Genomic DNA, 11,429 nt, shown 5'->3' with positions numbered 1-11,429 from the left:
TAACCGCTTATATATATATATATATAGGAGATGATACATGCACAACAAGTACATAACACCAAGACATATTAGGGTGGAGCTCATACATATATATATATGGGAAATGCTCAAATTACAACAAGTGCACAACTCCAAGACACATTGGAATGCGATCCACACATGTGAGTCCCCTCTAATGTACATTGAAGTTGTGCACTTGTTGTGCATGTATCATTGCCATATATATATTTGTAATGTTTGTTTTTTGGATTTGTTTGTATTTAGTTATTTGCATTTGTTATGATTTAGATTTGTATTTGTATTTGTATTTTGATTTTGATTTTTTGTTACTATTTTGGATTTAAAAGCTTGCATTAAAAGTGGCCCAAAAGTGGCCAAAACCGGTCAAAAATCGACCAAAAACCTAAATTGAAAAGGGGTTATACAACCGCCAGTTATCTTCGCAATAACCACTAACCAGCGGTTATAAAAATAACTGTCTCTGCCTATGCGGTTAGCGGTTGCAGTTGGTAAAATGCAATAACCGCATAAGTGATTAACGATTTTAGCTAATAACCATCGGTTATAACCGTTTGTATACCCTTAGTTATGAGATCTTTCTATTCTGACATAGCACTCTGTTTTTAATAAATAAAAATTACAGTTTTATTTCTCTCTTGTTTTTATTAAAAAATACAATGTGTCATGTCAGTATAAAAAGACCCTAAAAGCAGGGGCGGAGCCAGCTTTTAAACTTTGGAAGGGCGAAATTGAAAAAAATAATAATAATATTTTGGGGGGGGCCAAAACTAAATTTTATTTTAAAAAAAAAAAAAAAAAAATCTTTGACTCGGGGGCTAAGCCATCCAGGCTAAAGTGTAGCTCCGCCCCTAACTAAAAAAAAGGCCTAGCATTCCTCATAAAGTACAGCATTACTCAACTAAAATGGGTCACCTTTCCTTGAACTGCCCACACCCAAACTCGGCCCTTGTGCCCTTCTTCGCATCGCAATTTGACAAGCATGAAATGTGTTCACGGTTTCTAAGGCACACTAGACCTCTACCCCGATCGATTCGAGCCCAAGCCTCATCCCATGTGTTGAAGCGAACTTTCGGAACTGCCCCGTAGCATTCCAAGGCCATCAAAACCAACTACTCTTCAACCAAAAGATGGTATTTTCTCAACATGCACCTGGCTGGCTATGACGATAGGATGATGGGTCACAGACGACATCTCCGTTGCCCACATCATGAGATCGTCTACCAAAGCCAATTAACAACTAAAAGCCTTGGCGTACAGCTAGGGAAAGGACCTTTATTAATGATTCTTTTGGTAACAATAACCAGTAATGAACGAATGCCATCGATCATCTACCTGGAATCCTGGATGTTAATGATGTCGTTTAGTTATATAACTAAACGACATCATTAGTTATATGTTTTTTCAATGGGCGTCGTGTGTTTATCATAATATTATTATTATATCTGCACTAGCAGAATCATTTTCCTTTCCTATTAAGTTAGAGAAGCATTTGATTATATCATTTTCGTACATAAAGTTAATGACAACATCATAAGGTCGGAAACGTGGGATTGAAGCGACGTGTTGAGCAATCAAAGAAGTCGAACCCCAACATTCTGGATGTTTGAGACAGCTTGGGCAGGTTAATTAGGCTCGTGGGATTAGGCCGAAATCCTGTCAAAATTTTGAAATCATCTTTTAATTTAACATAAAATTCTAATTTCTAACATATCGGTAAAATTAACAAACCAAAGCCTTAGCAAATCACTTGGGGCATTCAGTTCTTTGTACTTTATTTTATTCTTATTTGGAGAATTGGCTAATATATTATTCTCGTTAGGAAAGTGTATGGATTCTTGAGCAGAACTAAGGAACAAACTCAAAGTTTCAGAATTAAATGTCAGAAACTGTTGGAACGTGCTAATATTCTTCATATTTTGATCTTTTCTCAAATTTGATGTTCTTTCTCAGGTGAATAAGACAGCTAGCAGATCCTTTTGATGACCTATTTCTGTGCGAGCATGCATGTTCTATTCAGCAATAGCTTCTTGAATAAACCATTCAATTTCATCATTCAGAACCAATCCTTAATTCACCTCCTCACCTGAAGACCTGAACTTGTCCAGAATCAATGGATTTTCAAGCACATAATTGAAGGAAAAGGGCATGCCTATTCTCATCCCAGGTTAGTTTCTTCCTCCAAATTTGTCATAATGCTTTGCTGACTTTGCTAAAATCTGCTACGTACTTTTTCTTTTTTGTAGTTTTTTTTTTTTTTTTTTTTTTAAATATATATATATCCCCTCAAAATACCACACAATTGTCAATGTCACCTCAAACTACCAATTGTGTCGATATCTCCCTAAGACCAACAAAAAGACAAAAGTAACCATAATTTTTTTAAAAAAATAAAACCATATAGAAAGACTGTTTAAGTGGTATTAAAGTATTAATTAAATTATTAAATTTAGGTTTTTTTATCGGCTTTAACTTTTAGGATAAGTACCGGTTTAAAATAGTATCAGAGCAGAGGTTTCGAGTTTGAACTTTGTCTCATTCATTTACCTCCCAATTTAATTAAATATTTCATGTCTTGAACCTCACCTATTAAAAAATAATTTGGGCCACACGTGAAAAAAAAATATTAAAATATTAATTAAATTTACATATTCATATCGGTTTAAGGTTTTTTTAATACAATTACTGGTGCTTTGAAACTAAGTACGTGTGTTGGTTTCCCTATCAGATAACACTTTTGACGGCTAAGATAGAGAAATTTTGGATTGGATTTTTAGTGGGGCAATCGTAGGATTCAACCATAATGCCTTCCTTGTTCTTCTCGATAGGGAATATATATATATAAATATATGATCCTCTCAACGTTGGATCCTTGTGTACACTCACCCAGCTCGTTTAAGGATCGAACACATGTTATTTTTAGAGACCGTATTGAAAAAAGTTTGTAGAAAATGTATGTTTTTGTCCTTTGTAATTTCAACAGAAGTCTCTCTCGATCTGTTCTTTCTCTTCATGGAGATGGATTGGTGGATGGCCTTTGGTCTTTAGAAAGCCCAATCAAGAGAAGCCACTTTTCCTTTCCCCAGTGGTTGATGATTCTTTATGTATTCTTATCTAATTCGCTTTTGGGTGGGTCTTCTGGGCCCGCGTCTATTTGCGTCAAAAACATACTTTTTGTTTGGCCCATTTATGGCAACTCTGAAGTCCATTGGGCTCTTGAAGAAGAAGCTGCTTTCAATGCTTAAATATTACATAAAATTTAAGAAATTGCTTCATTTTGTATAGCTTGCAGGAATAAAAGTGGAAGCAAACTGCCAAACACATATGAGCATTCCCAATCATTTAGGACATATTTGAGTGAAATTCATTTTTCAAATACTGTTTTTTAAAATTCAAATTCTACTCAGATTTTACCTTATTTTGTCATAGATTTTTTAAACCATCCAAATATAATTTTAAAAAATAAATTTTTTCAGTATTCGTAATTTTGAATATTTTTTAAAAAAATCGGGTCCTTAGCCATTTTGCATTTTTAATGTTCACTGTTCATATTCGTTCTCAGAGTTGAAGCCCCTCTAGAACGCATCCTCATAGCAGGTGCGATGGTTGAGCAATCTTGCCACTGGCTGAAGGCCACGGAATTCTTGAAGGAGATCCAATGGAGAACCACGTGCTAGTGGAGGTTCACGAGGAGGCACCGCCAATTGCCATCAACGATAGACCTACTAGTTGATTTGTCTATCAATTTTGTTTGATTTACGATTTAACATAGGTTTTGGTTAGTCATTTTTCACATAAATAAAAGGATGTAAATGTTCTAAGTAACTTACCAACGCCATCACTTCGTCGTACTGCTAATTGAGGGCTAATCGATTTTTTTTTTTCCATTTTTTTTATTTTTATTTTTTATTTTTTTCATTCTCAATGATATAGCCAAGGTAATCGCCTTCTTATCAGGCCTAATTATCAAAAAAGGTCTTTGCATTACTGTACTATTATTGCCGTCTCTGTCTGTTGATAATGACAGGATTTCTTGTGGGTTTACGTGATTAGATACTGATTAGCTTGCTACGTTTTCTTTTCTGATTGCTCCCTGTATTGGTGGTCGACGTGAATCTGACCTACGCTGCGCTTACGCGAGCTTTTAACACTTTAACTAAATGCTAACGCCGTATCATACTTAATTAATCGAATATATTATTATTTAATGCTATAAACATTTTTTATATTATAATTATTTCAATTTCTAACGTGTGAGTCTCAATTAATCTTTAAAAAATCCTAACTCACTACAAGGCCGATTCGATATATTTTGAGCCTTAGGTGAGAAGTTTAAGTGAGGCATTTTACTTAAAATTATTTATTTTTAAATTATATTTTTATTTAAAATTCATTATTCTCACATTTTGATATGCAAAATTACTTATTAAGTTTTTATATTTAAGTATTTTTTAACATTTCTTTTTCAATCGGTAATATGGCTAATCCATTTAATCTTTCTTGTGACATTATTAATTTTAGATTCTTATGTAGGATTTTACTCTTTATGATGGGATTATCTAACACTTTTAACATGCATAAGGAAAGACAAATTAGTGTATAAATATTTCCTAAAATCGAATAAAAAAATTAATGCAATTGATTGATTGAGTTTTTGGTAACTAACCCTTTTTCTTTTCTTTTCTTTTCTTTTTTTTTTTTTTTTTAATAATCACTGGCCAGATATAGAATGATTTTAAGTAGGGATGTACAAGCGGGACGGTTATTAATCGAAAATAACCGGTAACCGCTAATAATTGCCAACAATCGCTAACCGGAAAAATCAAAAATAACCGCAACCGGATAACCGGGTATTTGGTTGCGATTACCAGTTATTGCATTTTAAATAACCGATTAATAACCGAGTAACCACAACCAGTTTTTATTATTATCTATAATTCTAACTTTTTATATATCTATATTACCAAAAAAAAAAAAAAAAAATTTCAAAGTGAAAAGTCTTGTTTCAGATTTCCTCCGAAGTAGAATAAAAGGGAGAAATTTTTTATACCTCTTACCATCTTCTAACCCCATCATTCAGTGTTATGGGCTCTTGGTCAGAGATCCAACAAAAAGTGGTGGAAAATATAGGAAACGGTTCTGTGCGAAAATGGGGGAAAGGATTTTGAAAGAAGCTTAGAAAGAAAGATGGAAACGTGCGCTAAAATAATGGGGGAGTGGAGACTTGTACTGAAATGAAGGGAGGTGCATCTAAGACTTGATGGAGACGAGGCATTCAGCTAGTGCTTACGTGGGAGAAGTTAGTAGCTGCATATGTTAAGAGTATTCTAGAATGGGTCTGATGGACATCATGGGCTATAGTTGTGGGCCATGTTCGCCATGTTGATAATGGGTTAGTATGTTAGTAGTGGTCAGTTTATCAAGTAGTGGGTCAGTAACCAAGCCATGGGTTCAGTATTATTGTATTTAAACCCTGCAGTTGCTGGAGACCATTTTATCAAGAATATTATTTGTGAATCCCTCTTAACCGTGTGTTAAGAGTGAGTGGAGAATTTGACCCCTTTAAGTGTCAATTATTATCTAATTCCTAGCAGTTATCGACCTTCAATTATCAAGGTTCATAATAGTGGTATTAGAGCCGCATTCTTGCTACATGGCGGAAGGAACTAGGGCCCAACAAGCTGCTCAGCAAGCTAAAGCTGTGGCTTCTCTCCAAGGCACTGTAGCCCAGCATGCTACCAAGCTAAATGACATTCTCAATTAGTTGGGAAGTCTAGCTGCGAGTTGTGCAAAAATCAGCAAACAAAATACAAGAAAGACAATCGAAAACCAGCCACCAAAGCCAACTAAAAATCAGCCCTTAGGCCTTAGGGGAATCAAGTGGAGAGAATGTGGTTTCCAACACTCCATCCTCAGAAGGAGGAATTCATGCTCGTGCTTTGAAGCTGGATTTTCCAAAGTTCGATGGAACAGATCCCATGGATTGGATTCAAAAGGCGTAACAGTTTTTCAACTATGGCAACACACCGGATGATCAAAAGGTATCCATTTTAGCCTTTCTCGTGCAAGGAAAGGCTCTCACATGGTACACTTGGCTTATGGAGTTGGGACACTCCGGAGGATGGGAAGAGTTTGTGGTGGCACTAAAAATACGGTTTGCACCGTCCGCTTATGATGATCAAATTGGGGCATTCACTAAACTAGTCCAATCAACCACGGTAGAGGAGTACCAATCTGAATTTGAGGTACTATCCAACCGAATTTCTGGCCTAACTGAGGAGTTCCGCGTACATACATTTCTAAGTGGTCTGAAGGAGGTCGTATTATGGTGACGATGTTAAAAACCTAATTGCTTATCAGCGGCATTTGGGTTGGCTCGATTACAAGAAGAGGAAGTGCTAAGGAGGAACCGCCACCAAAAGGTAAACACTTGGTCATCTAATTCCAATTACCAAACCCACAAATCCACTTACTCTAGACTTCTAGCCCATAATTTCTACTCTAAAATAGCATATACACCCTTTTCCACAAAAAACCGTAACCCTCAGTCTACTCTTACCACCCAGCCAGTCAACAGAAATTCAAACACCTATAACCAAAAACTAAATATCCCTGTTAGAAGGATTTCTCCTAACCAAATGTAGGAATGACGAGATAAGGGATTGTGTTATTTCTGTGATGAGCGATATCAACCAGGGCATCACTGTAATAGGCTTAAAATCTACTTGCTAGAGGCCATGCGAATCGAAGAAGAGCAAAAAATGGAGGAAACGGTCGAAGAGGTACTTCAGGCGGAAGAAAGTGATGCTGAAGTGGTGGAAGGTGAGTTCCTAAGGATCTCTTTTCACGCTTTGGCAGGGGCTCCAGCACCTCAAACAATGAAGGTAATGGGCAAGATCGGATCTCAAGTAGTGGTGGTGGTGGTGGTGCTAATTGACACCGGAAGTACTCATAGTTATGGTAGCGGAAGAGGCTACCCTTCCTTGCCAAGGTTGCTGTTCAGCAGTTTTATTTTGTCTTCAAAGTCACTCATTTAACTCAAAACTTCATCTACTAACCCTAGGGGAATGCGACTTGGTGTTGGGTATTGATTGGCTGAGAACTCTTGATCCTATTTTATGGGATTTCGTAGCTCTCACCATGAAATTCAGTCTCAACCAAAAGGGAATTCAGTTGCAGGAGCTCATGCCATATAAAATCATGCTAGATGATGGGGTAACAATACCTAAGGCAAATGGGACAGATTGCAAAGGCATATGGCTCCAAATGATTGGGGAAAAACCAACTAAGCACAAGATAGCTTTACATCCAGTAATATAATAACTGCTTGACAAATTCGGTGGCGTCTTCAAGGAGCCAAAAGCGCTTCCCCTTTCCTGCAGCCATGACCATCAGATCATACTCCAAGAAAAGGCCAAGCCAACTTGTGTCCGGCCTACCATTACCCCTAGTACCAAAAAGAAGAAATTGAAAGGTTAGTGGGAGAAATGCTAAATTCAAGGGTTATTAGACCGAGCCAAAATCCATATTCTTCCCCAGTATTGCTAGTAAGAAAGGTGGATGGGAGCTAGCGCATGTGTGTGGACTACCAAGCTCTCAACCACGACACCAATAAAGATAAATATTATATTCCTAACATTGATGAGCTACTGGATGAGCTACATAGGGCGGTTATTTTCTCTAAGCTAGATCTAAGATCCGAGTATCATCAAATAATGATGAAACCTAATGATGTACCAAAGCCTATTTTCCAGACTCATGAAGGACACTACGAGTTCCTAGTGATGCCCTTCGGACTCACAAACACTCATTCAACCTTCCAAGGATTAATGAATGAGGTATTTAGGCCCTATCTAAGAAAATTCATGCTCATTTTCTTCGATAATATACTTGTCTATAGCAGGAATATTACAGACCATATTAAGCACTTAAAGGTGGTCTTAGAGATAGTGCAGCAACAGCAGCTATATGCCAAGCTCACTAACTGTGATTTTGGGCGTCTTGTGGTGGAATATCTAGGCCACTTAATCTCGGAGGAGGGAGTCATGGCTGACCCGGCTAAAATCGAAGCTATGACCAAGTGGCCCATGCCTAAAAACCCTAAGGCTCTAAGGGGTTTCTTGGGCCTCACTGGCTACTACAGGAAATTCGTACAAGGCTATGGTGGAATTGCAGCCCCCTTAACAGCCTTACTCAGGAAGGATTCTTTTGGCTGGAATGAGAGAGCTGAAGAGGCATTCCAAAGATTGATGGAAGTGATGACCAACCCTCCTGTCCTAGAGTTGCCAGATTTTTCTAAGTGTTTTATTGTTGAATGTGATGCTTTAGGGGAGGGAATCGGTGCTATACTAATGCAAGAGAGGAGGCCTTTGGCTTACTTAAGCCAGGGACTCAAAGGAAAAAGCTTAGCTCTGTCTACTTATGAAAAAGAGATCATAGCGCTTATGATGACAGTGAGGAAGTGAAGGCACTCTTTACTAGGGCAGAGCTTTAAAGTCCAAACAGACCAACATGCCTTTAAATACTTGTTGGAACAAATGGTGGAAACCCCAGCTCAACTGAAATGGGTGACAAAACTCTTAGGGTTTGATTTTCAGATTGAATACAAATGTGGCAGGGAAAACAAAGCAGCTGATGCTCTGTTTAGGGCCACTTATTCTGAAGATGCAGACATTCAACCAGACTCGACAAACACAGGTAGTCTATCCTCAATAAGCAATTCTAACTCACACATCCATACAACTAGCACAGTTAATTCAACATGGATGGAAGGGGTCAGGGATGCTTATCAAACTGATCCTCAACTGCAGGATCTCCTATCAAATTTCCACCAAGGGAAATTGGATCCAGTGAAGTTCCATTCCCAAAATGGTCTTCTGTTCTACAAAGTCCGACTCCACCTGGGCTCACTGGCACCGTTCCAGAAGCAGATCCTACATCAATATCACAACAATCAGTTAGCTAGCCAAATGGGCAATCACAAGACAAATGCAAGGTTAAAGAAAGACTTTTACTGGACTGGGATGCGGCAAGATGTCAAAAACCACATCCAGGAGTGTGATGTCTGCCAGCGCAACAAAGTGGAGAACTTACATCCTGCTGGCCTCCTTTAGCCACTGCCCTTTCCAATCCAAATATGGACAGAAATCAGCATGGACTTTATTGAAGGGCTACCCACTTCACTTGGAAAGAATGTGATCATGGTAGTAGTTGACCGCCTGAGTAAGTATGCACACTTCATCTCTATTGCTCACCCCTACATCGCAGGAACAGTGGCGAAGTACTTTCTCGATCACATTTTTTGCCTGCATGGTTTACCAAAAACTATTGTTAGTGACCGTGATCTGGAGTTCACTACCACATTTTGGAAGGAATTGTTCCGCTTGAGTGGAACCGAACTCTTAATGAGCACGGCATACCACCCACAAACGGGGGGACAAACAGAAAATCACAAACAATAGCTTGGAATCTTACCTCAGGTGCTTCTCGGGTGACAGGCCCAAGGATTGGCTCTGCTGGCTTTCCCTGGCCGAGTGGTCATACAACACCTCCGTCCATACTTCCACCAATATCAACCCCTTTGAAGCCGTTTATGGGTATCCACCGCCAGCTCTCCTGCCCTTTGAATAGGGCGTCACCTGCGTACAGGCCGTAGAAGAGGAACTCCAAAGTCGCGAATTCATCCTCACCCTCCTCAAAGAGAACTTGCAGGAAGCACAAGCTCAGATGAAATTCTTTGCATATCAGAAACGAACTAACTGTGAATTTAAGGTTGGTGACTGGGTGTTCCTCCACTTGCGTCCCAACCGCCAGATGTTCGTAGCTTTGCGCCGGAATCTGAAACTGGCACCTTGCTACTACTGCCCCTCTCAGGTGTTGAAGAAGGTGGGAACCGAAGCCTTTACCTTGGATTTACCCCCAGAAAGCTAGGTATTTCCCACATTTCACATCTCGTGCCTAACAAAAAAAAAAATAGGGCAAACTACGACAACCATCACCCAACTCCCTCAGATCTCGCCGGAAGGGACATTATCTCTAGAACCCGAGATGATCTCGACCGTCGCCTGAAGAAGAAAGGGAATGACGCCACCACGGAACTACTCACACAGTGGGCCAGAACCTCGATTGAAGAAGCCACTTGGGAGGACATCCACGAGCTCAGGTGGAGGTTCCCTAACCTTGTGGGCAAGGTCTTTTAAGACATACCGATTGTTATGGGCTTTTGGTCGGAGATCCGACCAAGAGAGGTGCGAAAATGGGGGAAAGGATTTTGAAAGAAGCTTCGAGAGAAAGATGGAAACGTGTGCTGAAATAATGGGGGAGTGGAGATTGAGTGGAGACGTGTACTGAAATGAAGGGAGGTGCGTGTAAGACTTGATGGACACGAGGCATTCAGCTAGTGCTTACATGGGAGAAGTTAGTAGCTGCATATGTTAAGAGTATTCTAGAATGGGTCTGATGGACATCATGTGCTATAGTTGTGGGCCATGTTCTCCATGTTAGTAATAGGTCAGTATGTTAGTAGTGATCAGTTTATCAAGTAGTTGGTCAATAACCAAGCCATGGGTTACTCAGTATTATTATATTTAAACCCAGCAATTGCTAGAGATCATTTTATCAAGAATGTTATTTGTAAATCCCTCTTAATCGTGTGTTAGAGTGAGTGGAGGATTTGACCCATTTAAGTGTCAATTATTATCTAATTTCGAGCAGCTATCAAGCTTCAATTATCAAGGTTCATAACATTCAGTCATTGTATTGATACAAATCATAAAGAATAGCGATCCGAATACTAACTGATCGGCGTTCAAATCGGCTTTTGATCTGTAGTTAATTGTTCAAAAAGTTTACTTATTTCAATTTGGCCATGTGACACTAATTAGATATAAATCTAGTTAGTGATTTAAATCTAACATGGAATGACAGAAAATAATGTAACTAAATGCCAAATATTGGATTTAAAAATAAAAATTGAAAAATTCAACAATATATGAAAATCGGTTATCTAGTTAATAACCGGCTTAAAATAACCGGATAACCGACAGTTAATAAAAACTGCAACCAGTCTACCGGTTACAGTTGCAGTTATTGAAATAGGAATAACCGGGGACCCTGATTGTAAAAAAACTGCAACCGGTTGTACACCCCTAATTTTAAGGATTTGAATAGTAAGTTATTGGGAAATAATGAAATTGGAGAAGAAGAGATAAATTCAAATTTGAATAAAGACTTGAATAGAGAAATTGAGATAATAAAAATGGAAACTTATAAAGAGTATGATTTGTAATTGAATAAAATATTTGGAGACTTTCTATCTTCTTAGTATTCAATTATTATTATTTTCAATCTATTTTGATTTTTGAACATTGGACTCAATCATAAATGCAGTACTTTTAAACGTTGTGTGTGTA

At 38.4% G+C, this 11,429-nt stretch overlaps 1 protein-coding gene across 1 annotated transcript; it reads left to right on the top strand.

The window, feature by feature from the left end:
- The first annotated feature begins 9,170 nt into the window (after positions 1–9,170).
- LOC133873377 (uncharacterized) lies at positions 9,171–9,948 on the top strand. The gene is made up of 2 exons (XM_062311090.1): positions 9,171–9,431; positions 9,649–9,948. The coding sequence occupies exons 1-2, from the start codon at positions 9,171–9,173 to the stop codon at positions 9,946–9,948; spliced, it is 561 nt and encodes a 186-aa protein (XP_062167074.1).
- Positions 9,949–11,429: the final 1,481 nt, after the last annotated feature.

Source organism: Alnus glutinosa, chromosome 7, assembly GCF_958979055.1.
Source record: "Alnus glutinosa chromosome 7, dhAlnGlut1.1, whole genome shotgun sequence".
Taxonomy (NCBI): Eukaryota; Viridiplantae; Streptophyta; class Magnoliopsida; order Fagales; family Betulaceae; genus Alnus; species Alnus glutinosa.
This window is presented reverse-complemented; position numbering and strand designations above follow the sequence as displayed.